At 38.0% G+C, this 23694-nt stretch overlaps 1 protein-coding gene across 2 annotated transcripts in view; it reads left to right on the top strand.

Annotated features, from left to right (window-relative positions):
• The window catches only part of CCDC148 (coiled-coil domain containing 148), a 286442-nt gene that overhangs the window by 93183 nt on the left and 169565 nt on the right, over positions 1–23694 (top strand). For both annotated transcript variants that reach the window (XR_013447145.1, XM_078070835.1), the window contains exons 9-10: positions 9175–9313; positions 11512–11718. Coding sequence is in view for 1 of the 2 variants with exons in the window: in XM_078070835.1 (XP_077926961.1) it covers positions 9175–9313; positions 11512–11718 (346 nt within the window). In the remaining variant the exon portion in view is untranslated. The remainder of the gene's footprint in view (positions 1–9174; positions 9314–11511; positions 11719–23694) is intronic.

Genomic DNA, 23694 nt, shown 5'->3' with positions numbered 1-23694 from the left:
AGGGAGAGGGAGAAGCAGGATCCCCACTGAGCAGGGAGCCCGATGCAGGGCTCGATCCCAGGACCCCGGGACCATGACCCGAGCCGAAGGCAGACGCTTAACGACTGAGCCACCCAGGCGCCCCTATTACAGAAAATTTTTTAAAAAATCAAGACAAGCAAAGAGAAGGAAGTAAAAATTAGTCTTAAGTTCCCAACACCAAGAGATATTCTCTGGTAACATTTTATATATTTAAGTTATATGTATGTTGTTTATAAAAATGAAAACATACTCTACACAAACTCATTGTTTTTCCTATTTATGAATCAAATCCGGTATTATTCATTTTTCCAATCAATGTTTCCTAACCTAGGTCTTAGGTCACTGTATTAAATATTGCTTTACAACAGATTTTTTATTATACACATGATATTACAATATGTGGTTGTACCAGATAAATTCAACCCATTCCTGGTTTTGGACAATTATTTAGTACACATTTTGGTATTTGTTTAAAAACCTTGGAGCAAACGACTCTGTTGCTATATTTTGAGCCATGATTATTCCCTTAACACGAATTTCTAGAAATGGACTTGCTGAGTCAAAGGGATTGGAAAATTCTAATGCTTTTGAGAGTATGGCTACATTGCTCTCCAGGAAAGTAGAAACACTTTATGCGCTGACCAAAGACTTTCCATTGTTTGGTTCATCTTTTGGATTTCACTGGATTTTGCAATCATGTGTGAATATCACCAGTGTCTTGTTCATATTCTCTTTCTCTCTCTTTTTCAATACTTATTTACATAGCATAGCTCTGTCACGGTCTTTATGTGAAAGTTTTGCCAACAGAATTGGCAAAAAGATGAAAAAGATAAAAGCCAGCATTAGAAACCAGCACTCAAGAAACAGTGAGTGCCCTCATGTAATTTTCTTTAAAATATTTTTAATAAACAAATATTTACATGTGAGGATATTGCTTGATGAATACAAGATAGAAGATAGAGAGGGAAAGGAACAGAATAACTGATATTTGCTTACTTGGTGAAGTTACAAGTTAAAACATTGGGGCCTTAATTACCAGGTGGGATTCTTTTCTGAGGATAGAGTCTCAGAAATTTTGGAAAATTTCAGTGCCTGGGGATGTCCAGTCTCAGGTTCTACATTGCTGTTCTGGGCTGGTTGTATGTCAAGGGTGGTTAGTAAGGCAAGAAGTGCTCAGAATTAGGAACATGATTATTCAAACACTGGCGTGTTCACTTAGTCACGTTGGTTACATGACCCACTCGAGTAACACCCCTGGGTTACTGCAACTCTCATTTTCTCTTGACATATTCCAACATGGTTTGTCCAACCTGACTTTGCAATTTATATTTGTTAGAGAGAGATCATAGTTGTAGACTATGATTTATTTTTTGTCTTATATATTTAATAATTTTCTCTTAAAATAAATACATCATTGAAAATACTTAATTACTTTATGACTCTTGAACTAAAAGCCATATTTGACAGTTGTTCAACCTACTTTGTGTTTGTTGTGGGAATAAAGTATATTTTAAGTTCTTTTGGCTATAGTGGAATGCATTTTATCAAGGGAGAAAAATGGATGTATTTTCTGTAGGATACCCTAAAAGCTAGTCTTAGAGTTTGCCTTGCTTGATTAATAATTCAGTTTGTATATTTACTTGGATGTTATGTTTGTTTAAATGTATCTGTGAAGATATATCTAAAAATAGTGGCTATAAGTTTCTAAGTTCAACCATCTTATTGTTAGTATCACTGCAGTCCACACCTGCCTTCTTGATATAATTGTTTCAGCTAGAAACTATGCAGTGTAGAGGTGTTTGAGGCTACATTTTTTAATGCTTTTGGAGACTGAAAAATCTGGGTGTTATAGGATGAAGGAGTAAGAGTCATTTATGAGAGGTTTCTGTTCTTTGCTGGGTGTGAAATCAAATTAATCTTGAGTAAATCAGATTGGAGAAAATGGAAACATAGCAGCTTGACAGATTTGTGTCCAGGACAATTGACATATGTTATTTTTAACCTGGATAATACAGGATAGAGTTTATTATTAAAAGAATAAAATATGTGTAGCTATAAGCAAAGACAAGATTAAAATTACTATGGACAGGGTTGCCAAATTTTGACAAGAGAGGAATTATAATGCCTATTTTATATATCAAATCAATTGCTCATAACAAGGTTTTCCTACTCCTTGTACCTTGAGGTCCAATCCTTTGAGGAAACCATATCATCAGAACTGAGACTATGGAGAACCAGTAACGTAAGAAATTATAATCACCACGCTCAGGCTTATGTCTATCTGCCATATTAGTGCCTATACAAGAACATAAAGTTGAATATTGATAATGTCTAAAAACTAATAAACTGAGAAAGAGAACCATCAGTTTTCTAATCCACTCTTATAATTTCTTAATGACTACTGATAGTTGGTTTGAGGTGATATTATAGCATTTTTATGTGGCATTTAAAATTTCAAAAGCCTGGCTCTTGAGCATGAGACTGTTGATCTTAGGGTTGTGAGTTTAAGCCCCACTTTGGGTGTGGAGCGTACTTAATAAATAAAAAAATAAATAAATAAATAAATAAATAAATAAATAAATAAATAAATAAAATGTCGGGCGCCTGGGTGGCTCTGTCCTTAAGCGTCTGCCTTCTGCTTGGGTCATGATCCCGGAGTCCTGGGATGGAATCTCACATCGGGCTCCCTGCTCAGCAGGGAGTCTGCTTCTCCCTCTGCCCTTCGTCCTGCTTGTGCTCTCTCTCGCTTGCTCTCTCTCTTTCAAATAAATAAATAAAATATTAAAAAAAAAAAATCTCAAAAGCCCTCAATGGTTAATTAAATTTTTCCTCATGCCATCCCAAAGAAGTAGGCCAGTTTTATTATTCTTGTTTTTGAACCTGGAAAACTGAATCATAATGTCTATATAAGTAACTTTATTCACTTTAACTTTATTGTACTTAAAAATGTTCTTGTTTCTCCAAAATGAAAAATAAAATGGTACATGGGGGCAAGTTCTGGCTCAATAGGATTTAAAAAATAGAGCATACAGTGCGTTTGTAGATGATCTTGTCTTTATTGATTCTATACATTTTTAGTTTGAGCTGGTTTTGCTTAGTTCTGGGTCTTTGTCTTAAAAATGGCCCTTGATGTTGAACACTTGTCAGTTGCCAATCATCTGAGGAATGTTAGTGTAGATGGTGGTCTCTGGACACATTGTATCTGCATCTCTGTAATCTCTACATCCTTCATAGCACTTTCCTTCCAAAGCAATATTAGGATGCCATATTTTAAAAAGTCATTTTTCTTTCCTTCAGTTAGCTATCAAATACGGTATCTTTGGCTGTAAGTAAGAGAATCCCAACCCAAGTCAATGTCACTTGAACAATAGGTGATTTCTTTTCTTATTTCCCATAAAGTGCAGAAGTAAAGAAGTCTAAGCACAGTGAAGTCTGGTTTTCTGCATTCTCTTGCCCTGCCTTCCTGCAAGGTAGATGACTTCCTACAGCAGTTCCCACCATAAAACTCAGGGGCAGAAAAGGACCTTTTCTTCCTTGTAAGCTAGGAAACCTTTGCCTTAGAAGACTTCTTCTCACATTTCATTGGCCAGAATTGAGTCTTTTGTCTGTGCTTATACCAAACACTGGCCAGAAGAACAGGAAGCTTGTGAATGGATGTTTGTAAAGGGCTTAAAATCAATCAAGATTCACTCTCAGGGCTGGGAATGGTGCTCACCTTCCCTGGAGTGGAGGTCCTATGAAGGAAGGTAGATCTTGAATAAAATTAGAATTCTGATGGGCAGAAGCAGGAGTAGGGGCAATGTTTGTTACAATTACCTTTCCCTTACACTTCTTATGATGAATATAATTATTTAAAAGCTAGCATATGGAGTGGTTGAGCCATTATGTTTTACTTTTAACAGGCTGTTTTATCTTGATCATATGATTTCAAAACTTCCACTAGGAATTATATTGCCTCTTAAAACTGTGTAGATAGATGTAGGGACAAAGGATGGTTTAGGAGTCTTGCCATTATCCCAGCTACTCCACTTCTAAAAAATACATATTCTAAGTGAAAAATCAAGCTTTCTATGACAACTACTCCTCCTCAAAAAAATCTAAGAGAAAACAGTGTACTTTCTATGTCAACAGCAATTGCAGCTTTCAGATAAATCACTTACCTCCTCTTCTGGCCAGATTCATGCCCCTAAACCATTCTATAAGAAATTCTGGGGTTGTCAATTTTAGAACCCTACCACATTTTCACTTTCTTGTCACTTCTCTGTGGCTTTGGATGCTGATGCAAGTTCTGGCTTTTCCCTACAGGCAATTTTGTTGTTGATTCTTTAATTCAGTGGATTTTGGCCATACTTCTACACTTGATCTTAGCCAAAAGGCTGAAAAGCGATGGCCATACTTCTGAGAGCCTACCTTATTCTAGCCGTCAGCTCCCACCTAAGTAGGCAGACTGGGCAGAGCCTAGGGAACCTGGAGGTGAGAACTGCTAAGTGAGAATGGATCTCCTGGAAAGACAATGCACTTACCCAAACAAAATCCAAGGAGAAGATTCTGTTGGTCAGAAATAAGTCTAAGGCTAGGAAGCCCCCTGTAAACCAGGCTGAAAATCAAAGATAGATTTATATTTGGATAATGGGAGTGGGGTGGTGTGGTAGTTGGGTGGGGAGACAGTTTCAGGAACCAGGCTGATTAGATTCAGTGTTTGGGTCTGATTTGGAAAGATCACATTAAAAAGTAGAGTCAAGTTGTATTTCCTAGAGGGTCAGACCCAATGCAGCCAAACAAGCCGATTACATCAGAGCTATCTTTTATTCATATTAATCCACCAGTGGTTCATTGCAATCCTGCTTCTTAGTGGAGAGAAGCACTAGGTGTCTCCTGCCACTGTTACAGTAGAAGAGTTAAAAGAGTTTTTCTTTAGGCCAGATTCACTATGGCCAGTTGCCAATCTCGAGCTAGCTGTTAGATGTATCAGGCAACTTCAGAAGGTACTACCTTTTTGCTGGAAATCTCCCTTTGCTCTGAGAAAATTATAAAACAACTTTCAGCCATTTGTGAACACAACGTTTAGTTTCATAGACTTGTCTCTGCTGTTAAAGCACTTGTCACCCTTAGGTACCTTGTGTGCCACAGTTGCCTGCCTCTCTGCCTCTCCCCCACCACAAATGTATATTGAGGTCATGGAGCCAGAACCTAAAGGAAGTGACTTAAGGATGACTAAGAAGAAAATTGGTGGCTAAGTTAATTGTGAGTCAGTTTAGGATTTTTGGAATGATTCAAACAGGTAGAATTAGGGAGACAATCAGCCTTGGTGTAGTTAGATTCTCACAGCTGTTGTCCTCCTTTTCTGAATTACCTATTTTGTCTCATCCTGGGATATCATGATAAAATTATATCATGCGACTTCATTATGGGGTGGGGATGGTAGGTGGAGACTGAATGGTAGATATCTCACACTTCTGCAGTCTGGAATTTCCTGAAGTGTTAGAAGTGCCCAATAAACCTGGAAACTGTAAAATCTTGGTGTGCTATTATAAAGATGAAAATTATGAAACATTTTAAATTAGAAAATTTGGGTGGGCAAAAAGAATAGAAATTGCACAGACCTGCCAAAGATTTTTTTTCTCTAAAGATAATTTAAAAGTTGCAAAAGTTTAGGATAATTTTAAAGCCTTCTTTAAATTTTTTAAAATTATGGAGTCACTTTTCAAATTCAGAAAGTAGGTACGTGATCAGAAGAGTTTTCAATAGCTGTATAATTTAGCTACTTCTGTCATTGGAATCACCAGCAAAGCAATTAAATTAAGCAGGAAATTTGGAAGGTAAAAGCTAACCTTAGGGGTGCCTGGGTGGCTCAGTTTGTTAAGCGACTGCCTTTGGCTCAGGTCATGATCCCAGGGTCCTGAGATCAAGCCCCACGTTGGGCTGCCTGCTCAGCAGGGAGCCTGCTTCTCCCTCTCCCTCTTCCTGCCGCTCCCCCTGCTTGTGCTCTCTCTATCTCTCTGTCAAATAAATAAATAAAATCTTTTAAAAAATTAAGAAATAAAATAAAAGCTAACCTTAGTTATTTTATATAGCTTAGCTATTTTACATAGGTTTTTCTGTACAATGAAAAGACATTTGATTAGGAAAGATAAATGTCCAGATTGGAATTTAGAAATGCAGATTCATTAAATTTGATTTTATTTTAGAGGCTAAGTAGGAAACAGCTACTTTGTTATTGTGAAGAGGCTATTATGTTTAAATATTCCTCTTAGATTTTTACTACCCAGAAGACTCAGTATATATATATATATATATATATACTGGTGGGAGCTTTCTCCCTCACAAAGAGCATCCTAATGGAGATGTATGACTGTGCCATTACTATTGCTGACGTGAATATTTGCCTCAAAATTTAAGCCTGTGGCTCTAGAAGCTGCTATAAATACTCTAAAATAATAATATTGTGAGTATTTATATATCATTTTAAGGTATGTTTTTTTGTTTTTATTCTATGTATACTAGAAAAATGACTTACAATTTGCATAATTGTGGTAATTGGCTAAAGCTGTTGAAATGTGAGGTTTCTAAAGTCAGTAAGAAGAGCAAAATGGATGTGATCATTTGTGGCATTCTTGGTTTGAAATAGTTTTGATGTTATATTATCATTTCATATGTTTAAGTGGTTTTAATGTTGTCACTATAATGGCACCTAATTAATACATTCACACAGTATGTAAAAATGCACTCAGTGCCACAAATTCTCCTGCTGCTACATTTATTTATAGCAATGTACACTGCTTAATGCGTGCTTTTATTTGAAAAGCATTTTTGTACATGTTTGCCATTTGCACTTTCTCTTTGAGTGTAGCCGACATTTTGCACCACCATTCAGTATGAGAGATCATCAAAGCAATTAGCTTAGAAGTACTCCATTTACCAAAGGATTAAAACTATTTTTGAAAATTATGGGTAAGATGGCTTAGAGATTATCTTAGGTCAGGTTCTGTAAAAGCAAAGCTGAGACAGGATGTTGGGCAATGCTCTCAGGAGAAGGATGTTAAGGGAAGAAAGAAAGAGGAGGGGAAAATGGCTCTGCATGGAGGTGATCTCAGTGGATGTGGGTTGCCGTTTGCCCCCACAGTGAAACTCTAGAGCATGAATGGTATTGCAGAGTTGGTTCCGTCGTGAGGCAAGTAGGTTGGTCTTCTGTTCCCCCATGTCAGCCAAACTGGTTGCAGCTGCCCTCAAAAACGGGTAGGAGAGAAACCTCCTGGGTGAGGCAGTTCCCATTTGGTCTGGGGCAATTCTCCAGAGAAGGGAGGTGCATCTGTGTATTATAAGCATCTTGGTGATGGGACTTCTAGCTAATAAGGGAGATCTGGCATGGTACCAACAGCATCCACTGAATAGATGAATGGCAACTTAAAAAAACGGACAATGTACTGGACCTCAATTCTGTTACTTTCCCCTCCTCAGCACACACTCGGCCATATATATCCACATTTGTAATCAAATAAAGGTGGAAAGTCAAACCATGTTCAAGTCCCTTTGATTAGAGAAACAGTTTAAAAGCATAAATGAAGACATGGACCTCAGGTCTCTTCTTTTTTGTTACTTGTGGTGTAGTAATAGAGAATTTAAGTGGCTAACTCTGCTATTAAAATGCATTTTTGTTATCGTGAACAAAAATGAGTTCGAGAGAGGACATTAGGTATTACACATGAAGACTGGAGGGTGTTTTTAATGCCAAGTACACTCAGGCAAGTGTTTCCACAGGCTTAATACCCCTATATGAAATACTTTGTTTGCAGAAGCCTTTGACTGTCTATACACTCATAACTGATTCAGACAGAAGCAATACACTCATTGTGTTCAATGAATGAATTCATCTCAAATTATTTCTCTGCAATAGATTATTATGTCATACAGAAGAACTGTGGAGTATGCTTCTTCCTGGTAGAACACCTTCAACCCTCTTTTTCTTCCCATTACAGAGCTGTTAGTGAAGATTATCTTCTTTGAAAGATAATTTTCTCTTTCTTGCTACTTACCAGAATAATGAAATGCTTTACAAAAACTAGGTAACCTTGTATGAGGACAGTGGAATTCCCATTAGTATCACTGATTTAGAGAGGCTTTTATTCTATTTTAAATTGTCATATATTTTTCAAGGGCATAGAAGACATATTATGAAAAATTCTTTGAATTGCACAATTAACTTTAAAGTAAAAGATCATTGATATAGTAGAAATAAACAATAGCAACTCTCCATCTTGGATCAAAAAAATACTTGTTGCTAATAATATTCGCTCTGATTGCATCTGTATTTGATTATTCCAATTTATTAAACAAGAGTAACAATATGCAGATAAACCCAGAATAATAAAGAGACATTAATTCAGTTTAGAGTTCAAGCTGATATTGCAACTTTCCACTCTGCACAGGGCTTGGCTAATACCTTACGTAGAAGACAAACTAGGCCAGTGCCTAGGACTGTCCTGAAATGAAAAAGACATTTTGGAGCAGGGTGGACATGTTATTAGGTAGGGCCTTGAAGAGAGCTCCTATTTACAAATGATTTCTCCAGTGATCTGAAATTTAATGCCATTGATAATCTTCTCACTAACATTATCTAGTCTAAATCCCACAAAGCGAGAAGTTGAGAGGGTAAAGTAAATAATAATTTTAGACTTGTTTTAAAGTGAAACCTTAAGTAAGTGCTTTCCTCAGGCCTTAATTTCCTCTGTGTAATTGTTCATTTAACTGTCTACATTTGTGTTTTCCTCCAGGAATAAAAATTCCTTTTTAGTCTGTATGTCTTAATGATTTATTTCCCAGTGTTTGTTTATTTCACTCATTGGTCATGATTTTTTAAATATTCTTATAGGGAAGATAGAATAAATATTTTAAAAATATTATGTCACTTGGCAAACTTCTTGAAATTATGCCTGGAACTCCTGGCAAGACCAATAAAGGATTGAAGAACCCATTGTATTAGAATTTAGAACCTTTTCTATAGCAGACATATAATTTGGCTAATGTATTTTAAAAAACCAACCCCAGACTTCATTTTATGTAATCAGTACCATTTGCTAATAGCTTGAGCAGTTTGAGTTCCCTCAAACTCCCTGATTGCTTAACAATGTGTTGTGACGTTTTTATTGCTTCCAGAAACTTCCAATTAAGTGAAGAAGACCACTGGATTTACCAGGCTGTTTTGGATCAGTATCCTGGAGATCTCTGTGGCAGAAGAACTCTGTATCTGAACATGTTACAAAGATATTTTCCTCACAAATCCAGGCATGATTTGGTGAGTGCTGGACCCTATATAACAGCACGTTAAATTGCTTTAGTGGTCAATAATTACTAGGCAAAATTTATATTTTTAGGATGGTGCTCTAAAAATTATTTTTTTCCTACACTCTAGCAAATAATAGAATCATAGGTTGAAAGTCTCTCATTTTTCAAGTCTTATGGTCCATAAGAAGGTGGAGAACCACTCAAGCAATATTTATTCTTCTATGCTTACTTGCCCCAGAGATCTTTACTGTGACTTCCTGGGTTGCTCTGCCAGTATTTGACCTCTGGGTGTCTGGGCATTCACCTGCTCGCCCTCAGAGGTTCTGCAATCTCTAGCTCTTGACTGAAAGTGGGGTGCCTGTTCCATCTATCTGCAGAGCCTGCCACACCCAGCCCTTCTAGTCGTGGGGAAGCCAGCACTTGCCTAGGGGGCTGGTGCCTACCTATGTCATCCCCACAACAACAACTCCACTTGATCCCCCTAGATGGGTATGAAACACAAATGCCCCAAATTAGAACTCAGAGTCATGACTGAAATTTCCCTGAGAAGGACCTGGGAAACTATTGTTTCACTCTTTAGTTCGTAAGGCCACAAAGACAAGAAAACAGAAGTTACCATGTCACCAATTAACTTTACAATAACTCACCTTAAAACATATATGTAAACAAACACATGTGAACTCTTAACTTTAAATGGGCCAGGCTATAAAATATCATCACATACTCTGCATTTTTGTAATTATTTTAAATTAAGCAAGTAACAACAATACCGACGTGTATAGAATTTACCTTATGTCAGTCATATGTAAACTCCTATAACATGCATAACAGTGAATGAAAGAGTACTATTTTTATTCTGTTTTACAGATAAAGAAACTGAAGCAAAGGTCACACATCTAGTATGACCATCCTCTCTTATCCCCCAGTCCCCCACCCAACAATTACTTGTTTTAATTTGATCTTTATTTTATAGCAGATACCTGTTATGTAAAAAACATGCTATATAATAAATAATTTGCTCTAGATTTTTTTAAGTTTTAATTTATTAAGTTAGATCTTTCTTTTTATTCCCTGTTGATTCTCTTTGTTTCTGTGACCAGCTATCAATTTTAATTTTGTAGTTTTTTGTATTTACCTATTAACGTGATAAAGATTTTTATACTCACTTCTTATATTGGGTTGATTAGTATGCATTTCTGCATGGCGTATGCTTCCTTTCTTAGTGTTTGACAGATTCCAAGTATATTTTTGGCTTTTGGGAACAAAGCTCAGAAGTTTCCAGAACATATTTTAGTAGCTGATATTTGGTTTCATTGAATCCATAGCCTGTTTCATCATGTACCTAATTAACCATACCTAGACTATTATTTTAGGACAACCTTATCCTGCTTGCTAGATTCTTTTCTTACACCACTTAGGGGTTAAATAATGTATCAGATTCAGAGATGTGGTCTATACTGGCAAGATAAAGAATTATGTAGGTCACTGGCTCTCAATTTCAGGAGACACAACTTAATATAAGGAGCATTTCAGAATCACCTACAAAGATTTTTCAAACGACTCAGGCAATCTCCATTCCTGTTCTTCCCCTCAAGACTCTGAGATCTCTTGTGGTTGGGATTCACTCCCAACAGGAACTACCAGTACCCATGTGAGAATGTCATGTCCATCAGGACAATAGGATGGGAAGAACTAATATCACCGCTGTAATTCCTTCAAGTTTAGACATCCTAAAACCTGAATATTTCAGTAACCAAGGACAAACTGAGTTTTGGGGATTATGATAGCAATTTATGTTTATTAGCATGTATCTAAGTGAAGCACTTGAAGTAATTGTTAAAATACCCGAATTAATTAAAAGATGGAGTATCTTTGAAATTATATACAGGGGTAGTAATTCTTTCTGTGAATAGATTCACTGCCATGTAGACATGGAAGATGTTTTAGGGCCACCTAATCAGACTCCATCCCATACGAGGAAACTAAGGACTTAGAAATATTAAACAACTGGTCCTTAGTCACCAGTTAGCCACAGGCTCAGAACTCTGGGACTGGCACCTGGTCCTGGTTGCTGCATTCACTATTAAGCTGTTTGTCCTCAATTTTTCAAAATTATTGGTTATAATTCATTTTATTCATTTTTGTAACAATGACATAAAGTATAGGCTCAGTTTCATAGTAAGTGTTTGCCATCTGTTATCTTTTCAGGTGGAACATGAGAAATATTGTGATCAATATCACTTTGCCAGGGAGCAGCGAAGGATCCTGATATCACATTGGAATGAGAACAGGAGAGACTTTATCCAGAAGGCTGTGCTGACCCTTGCCGAGGCCTGTGCAGCACACGCAGTGGAGGACACGTTGGCTAAGGACAGGAGAAAGCAACAGGAACTGTGTGCTCATCTGAAAGCCAAGGTGAGATGCTCTGCTGACGGTGTTTCAGGATTTTCCCTGTCATTCATTTAAGAACTCAAACCCAACCTAAAGTTCAGTTTCTCTAAAAATTTTATTTTGGATAAAATTGTTAGTTTGAACCATATGAAATCGCAATTGTTTTAGATCAACAGTAGTCAACAATCAACAATTTCATATGGTTCAAGTTTATGTCTGTTTAAGACAGGTCAATGTTTAAGTCTGGATTGAGCGGTATCCAACACAAACTACAAATACCGCACACCAGAGAGAGGTGCCAGATGAAAATGCAGAATGTAATGATAGAGTAAAATCTGATTCTGGCTCAAACACTCTTGGACCTCTCAATCACATTAAAGATGTAAAAAAAGGTAAAATTACGAAGAGGAGAGAGGATTTGTGAAGAGACACGTTGGGGAGAGCTTGATGGGCAAAGTGAAAGGTGGAGTGGATGGCGTGTTCCTCTTCCTCAGACCCAGTGAGGGGGCCCCCATAACCTTGGAGGGGTTAGTGGGGAACCCCTGCAGTTGGAGCTTGAGGACTGGTGTCTGATGGTCACAGGGAACTAGAGGAGCTGCCTCCATGGCAGAATTGAAAACAGAGATGGCTGCTGTGTTGGGAATAATTGCATTCCCCAGACTGGTCACTGGTGCATGAGTCCTGGAGGCCCTATGTGGATATAGCCTCCCTTGGAGCATTGGCTGGACCATTAAACAAACTGTATTGAGTACAGCATAACTACAGTAAAGTATACAAACTTTATTTATTTTTATTATTTTTTTAAAGATTTTATTTATTTATTTGACAGAAAGAGAGAGAGTCAGAGCACAAGCAGGGAGAGCGGCAGGCAGAGGGAGAAGCAGGCTCCCCGCTGAGCAGGGAGCCTGATTCGGGGCTCGATCCCAGGACCCTGAGATCTTGACCTGAGCTGAAGGCAGGTGCTTAACTGACTGAGCCACCCAGGCGCCCCCATAAATCTTTACTTATTGATAAATGACATGGTAGGAGAATGATGGCACAACAAGAAGTTTTATTCTATGGGTAGAAAAAAAAATAATCTGCAATTAATAGTTATACCACAGCAATTAACAGCATGTAAAAAGAAATGTCTCTTTTAAAGCATTAGAGGAAAAATGCCTGCTCTGCATATTTTTAAAGAAAAAGATATTATATTGGGCATTGCATAAGCTTGGGACCTAGAAGGAATAGAAGCTGCATCAAGCCTGAACCACCTATGGTGGGCTACAGAGCTAATGCACATTTCATGAATTTCAAGCAGACTCCCCACTGAGTACGGAGCCCGGATGGGGTGAGGGGCTCCAACTCACGACCTTGAGATCACGACCTGAGCCAAAACCAAGAGCTGGGCACTCATGTAGGGCTTTTTTTCTTATTTCTTAGACCTGTATAACATAAGAATATTCCTCTGCTCACCTCCCCTGACCCTGATCTTTTTTATGAGCTTTCTGTGGAGAAAAGCCTGTAAGGGGGTGTAAATTCCCCTCTGTCTGTAACTTTCACGGGTTCTATACTCTCTGCTCTATGACAACAGCAAATTATAAAAATTTAACTATTGACTTATTACAGAGTATTAGCTACAATCTTCTTACCCACTTACATGGTGGCCTTGTCTTTTCCAGGTGCTCTGTCTCAAGTAAGCTAGTTCCCGTATTGCCTCTCTCCTTGGAAACATCTGCCTTTCTTTAAATCTCAGGCTTATTTGCCCTGTGGCCTCAGTCCTCTGATGGGTTCGAGAAAAGTTCTGATATAGCTTTTCCTTGTGCTTAAATTGGGAGGCAACATTCTTTCCAGCTTCTTACATTCTAAATGGAACCTGGAAGGTCCTCATGAAATACTATTTATCAATCTTGTATGTGCCCTGCTTAAGAAATCATTGCCTAGTAGCACAGGGTCATATTCAAAGGCAGCCTGTCTGAGCTTTTTCTTCCCAATAGGACTCCTGCTAATGGGGAGGGGACCCCCCCAAAAGTGGGGTGGAACAGCACTAATTGGGAACCTGATAGGTGGAAGAGAAGCAGTTAGACAAAGGAAAATGTAAATGACCCACATCAGGGGAATGTTTCCAGGAATGTTTCCCAGCTGGCAATCAAGGCAACAAAACTGGTAGGAGGGCAAGAATCAGCATTAACCACCTGCAAGGTTTACTTGGGGACAGCATCAGTCATCAGGCTAATGACAACTCTGCTGGCCTCTCCTATACATCTTGTCCCCTTTTCCCTCCTACCCATGGACTCTGATGGTCTAAGCATCTAGGGAATGAAATGAGAGGTCATCATCTGAATAACGAAGGAAGAGTTGATTAATCTCTTGGAACTGGGCAATTTGATTTTGAATCAAGACTGTATTTTGTGACTTAAAGTGACTGTAGGACCCTGTGAAACCCAAGGGTGAGCCATGGGTTCTGCTTAGTTTTCATCTAGTGGCAGGAGAAATATCTAAATGGGGGACAAGAATAATGCTGTGTTTTGATTATTTGCCATGTATCATGCTGTTCAGTGTATTGGGTATACTCTATGAAGTGTTCCCACATCTCAGGCATTCTAACAGATACTCTATAGGCATTTGATCATATTATCCCCAGTGACAAACCTGAGATGTGCAGGGGTTGCTGCCGAGTACCCACCCACGGAAATCAGGGACTTGGTTTCTGAAAGCAATATAATATGGCATCTGCTCAGAGACCCATGGTCACAAGATGGTGAACAAACATCTCTGAACTTTTGGAGATGAAGCCTCCAAAGAGTAAATATGAAACAGAGAGTGGTGGAACATAAAGTAAATTGTGATGTAAAATGGATTCTATTTCCCATAGAGATGGTGTTATCATTGGAGTTTGTGTTCCTGATCAAGGACTGAGGCTCAATAAATTATAGCTAGCAACAAAAGTATATCATAAAGGAAAAGGAGTAATCCTATCAATTCTATAGGAATTTAAAATATTAAATTATGCTCAATTTTTTTACCTGGAAGGAAACTTGGAGATTTATCCCCATCCTTCATTTTACGAGTCTAAAAGCTGAAGTCCTGAAAGATAAAGTGACTTCCCTAAGGTTCATGCCAGCTCATTTGATTTGAAATTCAATATTATCTCGGGCCTACACAGCTTTGCATACAAGAATCTTACAAAATAATAGAAGATATTTATTATACTGTGAGCCCCAGTGCACTATAAAATAGACCCACAGAATGTGAAAAATATTACTTCATTGTATCATAAATTTGACCTTTCTAAAACTAACATCCTAGCTATAATAAACATTAATTAAACGTTTAACCATAATTTTGTTCTTAGTCTTGGAATTTAAGAAGGCTTTTGGGGGATGATTTACATGATTCATGCCTTTTAAGAAAAGTGTTAAAGGAATTTTGAAATAATGAGTTTCCTCACTCTCTTTCTCTCCTTCTCTATTTAATTTTGGTTTTCTATCAGTAACGGATGCTGTAGCAAGTAGAGAACTCTCACCAGAGTGGAGAGAGGAAAGCAGGGAAATAGAACTCTCATTCTGCTACCACAAAGCTCTCTCTTTGATCCCCGAAAATCTCTCGGACTACCAGACCTTCCCAAGCATCCAGCCTAAACCACTCTGTTAGCTGTGCACTTGATTTTTTGGCATGCTAGTCTATACCATGGCTGGGGAACTTCATTCCCATATCTGTCTTACAGTTGTCTTTCTCTGCATCCATGCTCAATGGCCAAGTGCTACTAAGGAAAAGTCAGCTTTACCTGGACTCGCAATGCCACATGAGAGGCTTAGTCCTATCCTTAGTTCACCAATTCTCCCCATTCCTCTTATGATTGTTTCAAAAGGTCACCAGTTCTTTCAATACCCTTAACCTAATGCCATACACCATCCCCCTCGAGCCCCCAGGAGACAACCCACCTCTATTTTATCAATAAAATGAAGTCATGGAGTTGTGAGATAGATCCCTAATTCCTGCCCCACCCTATGTCTTTATGTCTCCTGCTAGTCCCCCCACTTCCTTCCTGATGCAAGATGCAATGCCTTCTATGTGCTCATATCCAGTCCTTCCCCCGGTGTTTGGGACTCTAACCCATTTAACCACTTTAGGAACTTGGTTCTGATTATCTCCTTTTATTACTATTTTTCTTTCTTATCCCAGGATTTCTCCCAGCCTATAAATATGGTTAAGTCTTTCTTATTCAAATCATACCTTCTCTTAGGGTGCTGGGGTGGCTCAGTCAGTTAAGTGTCTGCCTTTGGCTCAGGTCATGATCCCAGGGTCCTGGGATCAAGTCCTGCATCAGGCTCCCTGCTCAGCAGGGAGTCTGCTTCTCCCTCTCCTATACCCCTCCTCCCTGCTTGTGTTCTCTCTCTCTCATGCTCTCTCTCTCAAATAAATAAAGTATTAAAAAAAAAAAAAAAAACCCTTCTCTTGACTCTAGCTCTTGGGCAGTCCCTAATCTCTATCCTTTTCTTCGAAATCAACCATTTGAAAGAATAATCTGTATTTTCTCAGGACTTCTGACCTCTCTACTCTACCAAGATCCTCTCCTCTCTCCAAGGTCACCGGTGACCTCTCAATTACCTAATCCGGTCAGTGCTCTTCCATCCTTATGCTAGTAGACCTCTCTGCTTCATTTCTCATTGTTGACCATGTACTCTTTGTTCTAAAATATTATTTCAGCTTCTAAAATATTATTCTGTTTGCCATATCTTAGTCTGCCTGTGTATTTGTCATCATCTGCACAATCCTAAAACCCTGGTATCCTCAAGTTTTCTGTCCTTGCTCTTTGCTCTTCTCTCATTACTTCACTGGCTCCTAACCCCACTTATGTTTTTACCTATCTTTATACACTAATTACTCTCAAATCTTTTTTCCCATCTCTGAGTAGCTCTCTCTTGAACCTCATTTATCCATCTACATACTGATTATATCAACTTAAAAGTCTACAGATGCCTCAAAGTCAGTGTCCAAAATGGGAATTTTTGTTTCCCTCCAGTAAATTTGCACTCTTTTCTTAAAACTTATCTTAGCTTCCTCTTCTCCCTCTGTCACCCCCATAGCTATTTACCAGCTTTGGAAATTTTCTCTCTTAACTTTCTACCCTATCCTTTCTATCACTGGGCCTGTCCATTGTTCCTGGACTATTGCAGTGGGCATATTATGGTTATGCTTCACATCCTGCCCTTCTGAATTTTTCCCCCTAAATGGCAAGCAGAATGCTATATCTAAAATGCAATTTGGGTTATGCCCCCCTTGAAGATAACTCCTTGATGGCACCCTTTGCTTATAATAATGGCCAAACTTCCTGGCATGGCTTTCCAAGTCCTCAATAACATGGACCCCAGCTCCCTTTCCAGCCTCCTTTCTTGACACACTCCACTTCACACTTTACAATTTAGAAATGTCAAACTCCTTGTAATCCACTCCCACTCTACCTCTGCCATTGCACCGTACATTTTGTTTCCTGACTGTACCTTTGCTCCTGCTGTTGTTGATTTTGCCCAGAATGCCTCTCTTACCTTCCTTTGTCTGGCTAATCTCACTCATTTTCAAGATTCTTGGTCAGATTCAATCCACTCTTGGTTCTCCCTCACCCTTTGTATATAGCCCTGACTTGACAGTGATTGTGGCACACTGGAAAATCTATGTCCCCTCACAAATACAAGCAGGAACCCCATCTTATTCATCTTGGTGTAACATACACCCCTTCCAACTCCGCTATCCCTTCACCTCCCATCCCAATCCACCACTCCCTGCAACTGTTGCAGATTTTTTAGTGCTTGGAACATAGTAGGTACTCAGTAATTTTTGTTGAAGTGAAGTGTATAATAAGCCTTAGGCATTTTTTTCCCTCTTCTTCTCAATACCTCCTGATATAGTACTATTTTCACTATCTTCTTTCTACCTGAGAAAGCTAGCTGTAGAAACAAGTATGTGGATGTGCAAAGTCATTAAGAAGTAAAGTATGTCTTAATTGTCAATATTGAATATGCTGAAATCTCAAATGTGGTTTTATTTTATTTTAATTTATTTTATTTTATTTAAGTTTCACTTAGTTAACATACAGTGTAATATTGGTTTCTGGAGTAGAATTCAGTGATTCATCACTTACAGGCAACACCCAGTGCTTATCTCAAAAAGTGCCTCCTTAATATCCTTCACCCATCTATCCCATCACCCCACCCATCCTCCTCCATCAACCCTCAGTTTGTTCTCTATCATTAAGAGTCTCTTATAGTTTATTTCCCTCTCTCCCTTGCCCCCCTCCCATATGTTCATCTGTTTTTTTCTTAAATTCCACTTATGAATGAGATCATATGATATTTATCTTTGACTGACTTATTTCACTTAGCATAATACACTAACTCCATCCACATCATTGTAAATGGCAAGATGTCATTCTTTTTGATTGGCTGAGTAATATTGCATTTTGTATATATATATATATATATATATGTATATATATATATATATATATATATATATATGTATATATATATATATATATATATGTATATATATACCATATCTTCTTTATCCATTCATCAGTTGATGGACATTTGGGCTCTCTCCATAGTTTGGCTATTGTTGATAATACTACTGTAAACATCAGGGTGCATGTACTCAAATGTGGTTTTAAAAATAAAACCTGGTAACCTATAAAACTGAGGTACATTTTAGGCATGAACAAAGCTACCAGACACTTTTCCACTCTTCTCCACTTTATCTTACTTTTGTGCTTCTTGCCCCATAGGCTGATTGGCTCACCTAATCAAGAAGCCATAGTAGTTAAAGAATCAGATTGTGATGGCATAGAAGATACTTTTTTGAATAAATACCATTTAGACACCCTTTTCACATTTTGATAGTTTCTTATAGCATCAACTCCTTTCATAATCTCCCTTCTCCATAGATTGCAGGCTCCTTTACTGATGGAGAACAGACTTGGACTTAGGTTTCACAAATCTGATGGTAAATGGTAATTTAATTTAAAATAGAGAGTTCTTTGAGGTCCAATCTCAGTGATAATGAATAGTTGATATGATAAACAACTATAAAAACTGAGCAAAATACTTTTTAAAAACCTGTTTGCAGGCATTGGACAAAAAGTGCATAGATAAAATTCTTGAAATAAAAAAAGCTTTGAAGTTGAGCCCTGTATTCACACAATAAAAATGGTCAAACATTCAAAGAAACAGGAAAAAGTAACTGATAGATAATCAAGGAATAAAACAGACTCAGAAATGATGTAGCTATTGTAGTTAAAAGACCCCAAAAAAGACATTCTAGAAATGAATGCAAAATATAATACCTGAAATTAAGAACTCATTGGATGGCTTTAAGAGGAGATTAGACATAGCAGAAGGCAGAATTAATGAACTTGAAGACAGGTTAATAGAAAATATTCAAACTGAAGCATATAAAGAGAAAATAATAAAGTGAAGAGCAGAATAGAGAACATAAGAGAAATATGGAACATAGCAAACAGTTTTTTTTTTTTTTCTTAAAGATTTTATTTATTTATTTGAGAGAGAGGATGAGAGGGGAGAGAGAGCACATGAGAGGGGGGAGGGTCAGAGGGAGAAGCAGACTCCCTGCCGAGCAGGGAGCCCGATGCGGGACTCGATCCCGGGACTCCAGGATCATGACCTGAGCCGAAGGCAGTCGCTTAACCAACTGAGCCACCCAGGCGCCCCAGTTTTAATATATATGTAATTAAAGCCCCGGAAAGAAGAGCAAGAGAATGAAATAGAGGCAATATTGAAGAAATCACATCCAAGAAGTTCACAATTTGACAAACAACATCCATGTGTATTTTCAAGAAGCTTAGCAAACCTCAAGATGGATAAATACAAAGAAAATAATACTGAAGCACATGATAAACTACTGAAACAAAAGGTAAAGAGAAAGAGTTATGTGAAGAGACAGATATGGCATGGAGATCCATCTTGTTGGTGCGATCAAGAGCAAAAGCAGCATGTCCTGGCATCAGTGGTGATGGCAGTAACTTCCCAATTGTGTCAGAGTCAGTATGACCTGACCAGGTCTGTGATATGTGGTTCTGGATGTTATTCCTAGAAGCTTAGTTTAGAGCTTGCTTTTCTGACCCTTCCAAAGACTTTGTGAACTTTCTAAAAATCCTGCAATTAATATTTTCCTTCTTAAACTAAATAGGGTGGATTCTGATGTGTGCAACTAATAACTCCAACCCAGATGATGTCTGCATTCTGCTATGCTATTCTAACTTGCCAGCTTGCTGACTGCAAGTTAAGATGAGCAGGAGTCACAATCAATAATGACCCATCACTTACCTGGTTCAAGCTGGAATTGATCCCATAGAGGACCATCTTAAAGGGAGAAGTGGCCACAAAAAAGCTTACCCATAAGTCACATGGCTTGAATGACTAGATGCCAAAGGGAAAGGATATTTTCACCACATGATAACAATCTATCAATGTCCATAGTTGTAATTCATTTTTATTTATATATCTGATATCATCTCAGGGGGTTTTTCCTTCGTCATGGGAGATATAGGGAAGTTTCTTCTTGGGCATTAACGATGCTCATATTACGTGCTTCCTTGATCAGAAAAGGAAAAAAAAAAAACAATGTAATTGGAAAAACTTAGATGTCTAGTTTATCACAGGAACTGGCAAGGATTCAGTAGTTTCTGCCAATTTAGGGAATTTGTTTATGAATATCTTGGTGTGGTCAACTGTGCCATGCACCATCAGCATAATCAGTGTTATCGGTGAATCTCTTGCATTACTGGCTTCCCTATAGTCTCTGCAGTTGGGGACATTCACAGAGAAGTTCACTGTGGCTAACCATGGGTATAATACTGGCAGAATCGAGAGAGCTCTGAGGAACCATAGGCATCAATGCTAGAGTGATTTTTGTTCACAGAGGCAGATGGTATTTCCTCTATACAGCTATATTATGCTCTCTGTGGCTCTTGGCAGGTAGCTAATTGAAATTCCACAGGGCTTGGGGACTTGAGGAATCTATGTATTAGTTCCAAGTAAAATAGTCAGACTAACCCTACTCTTTTTTTTATTTTATTATGTTATGTTAATCACCATACGTTACATCATTAGTTTTTGATGTAGTGTTCCATGATTCATTGTTTGCATATAACACCCAGTGCTCCATGCAGAACGTGCCCTCTTTAATACCCATCACCAGGCTAACCCATCCCCCCACCCCCCTCCCCTCTAGAACCCTCAGTTTGTTTCTCAGAGTCCATAATCTCTCATGGTTCATCTCCCCCTTCGATTTCCCCCCTTTCATTTTTCCCTTCCTGCTATCTTCTTCTTCTTCTTCTTTTTTTTTTTTAACATATAATGTATTATTTGTTTCAGAAGTACAGGCCTGTGATTCAATAGTCTTACACAATTCACAGTGCTAGCCCTACTCTTAAAATGTCTTAGTTTTAAAAAGCATATTTGTCTGCACTGAGGTCTATTTAGTAAAGTCTAAAAGAGGCCGTACTTTTTAATGTTCTTTAAAATGAATGCCTTATATTTTAGTGGCAAGTCATAAAAACATCTAATAAGATGTTTTACAAGTGAGGATACTTGTTGTGACATATATGTTTACATTTTAGAATGAGTTTATGCAATATAACTTTAGGCAAACATAATCACAAGGACTGGGTAATTTAAGAGAAGAAGCCACAACTTGGGGTTGGAAAGCCAGGAATTTTTAAATTCCTATTAAAAATAAATACATATTTACTAGAAAAAATTTTAAGTGTGTCTCATTTAACAGAATGGAGAATCCAGAAATAGACCACACATCTATGCTCGGTTGATTTTCAACAAAGATACAAAGTCAATTCAGTGGAGAAAGAGTAGTCTTATGAACAAATGGTATGGGAGCCATTGAATATCCAGATGCAAAAAGAAATGAACCTTGATACATACCTGTGCTCTATGCAAAAATTAACTCAAAATGGATCATTGATCTAAATGTAAAACTGAAAACTATAAAACACAGGAAAAGACAATAAAAGAGAAAAATCTTTATGACCTTGGATTGGGCAAAGATTTCTTAAATACAACACCAAATGCACTATCCCTAGAAGAAAAAGTTGATAAGCTGGACTTTCTCAAAATTAGGAATTCTGGGGTGCCCATGTGGCTCAGTGGGTTGGGCATCTGACTCTTGATTTCAGCTCAGGTCATGATCTCAGGGTGGTGAGATCAGCCCCATGTGGGGCTCCGTGCTCAAAGGGGCTCTGCTTCTATCTCCCTCTCCCTTTGCCCCTTCCTCTGCTAGCACATTCTCTCTCTTCAAAATAAGTAAATAAATCTTAAAAAAAATTAAGAACTTCTGCTCATTGAAAGACATTGTGAAGACAATACAAAGACAGGCCTCCCACTAGGAGAAAATATTTGCAAATCACATATCTGATAAAGGGCTCATATCAGAGTTAATGAAGAATTTTCAAAACTTAATAATAAGTAAACAAACAACTCAATAAAAAAAACAGTCACTTCACAAAAAAAGCTATTTGGCAAATATGACATGAAAAGATGCTCAATATCATTAGTCACTAGACAGATGCAAATTAAAACAACAATGGGATATTACTATGTATCTATTAAAAAGTCTAAATGACCATGCCAAATATCGACAAAGATGTGGAACAACTTCAACAACTTGAATCTCATACATTGCTGCAAATGTATGCAATGATGCGTATATGATGCAATGGGATGCAAAATGATACAATCACTTTGTAAAACACTTGTGCAGTTCCTCATGCTAACATACACTTACCACATTCCCCAGCAGTCCTACTCCTAGATGTTTACTTATTTAAAATGAAAACCTGTGTTCACACAGAAACCTGTAAGTGACCATGTGCAGCGCCTTTGTCATTGCTAAAACTAGAAGCAACCCCATTACCCCAATGCCCTCAACTGGGGGAGGGATAACAAACTATGATACTTCCATACAATGGACTATTACTTAGCAATAAAAGTAATGAATACGGAAACATGCAACAACATGGACAAATCTCAAAGGTATTATAAGTGAAAAATGCCAGATGTAAAAGGTTGCATACTATGTGATTTCATTTATATGATCTTCTTGCAAAGAAAAGACTATAGGAACCGGGGAATGAGGGACTTCCCTAATCAGCAGGAAGAGGAGAAGGAGAAGGCCACTTCCCTTCAAGTTAACTTTCCAGAAATTGCACTCTGATTCCACTTAGCTTCTCATGAACCAGCACTTACTCACACCTGCCATACATGACTGTAAGGTGAACAAGGTGGTCTGTTTTAGGTGGTTGATGTCCCACCCAAGTTAGGAGGTCACTACTATGAAAAAAGGGGAGAATAAATAAGAGGGATAACCAGCAGACTCTGGCTATGAGTTATCAGCAAGGGATTTGGGGTCCCTGCCTCCCTAAGACTCTACTTCTGCTTCAGGCATTCTCACAAAAGCTTATTATCTGTAAGGACAAACACAGGGTCCTTAGAGATGTACTGTTCTCTTGGAGGGCTGAGTCTCTGGTATTTTTTAAGGGAAACCTCAGGAAAAAAAAAATTTGATTAAAGGGTAACTATAGTCTTTAGCTTCTCTTGTCCCCTTTGGTACCATCTACTCTTCTCCTCTCCATGCCTCTTCCACCTGCCCTTGCTATGTGATGACCAAATATTTGTAGAATAAATAAATGAAACTTCGTTTTGAAACTCACAGGATAAACCATGTCAAATTGCTGTTTTTGTAGGTCAGGAATGGCTAAATATTAGTACTATCCTATGGCAGGCACATCCTAATATATAGATAAGTATAAAGTGTGCTGGCTCCTTTTACATTATATATAATGGTATATTAACTGTGCAATGTTCTCTGGAGATCTAATTTTTATATGTATTGCAATAGATAAATGTGTTCTTCCTCCTCCACTCCACGTTGTTTTCCCTGTGTTCACCTCCCACATTACATTTATTACATCTGATGCTAATGTTTGTATGT

The sequence above is a fragment of the Halichoerus grypus genome, chromosome 4, assembly GCF_964656455.1.
Source record: "Halichoerus grypus chromosome 4, mHalGry1.hap1.1, whole genome shotgun sequence".
NCBI lineage: Eukaryota > Metazoa > Chordata > Mammalia > Carnivora > Phocidae > Halichoerus > Halichoerus grypus.
Note: the sequence above shows the minus strand (reverse complement) of the source record. Positions and strands in the feature narration are given on the sequence as shown.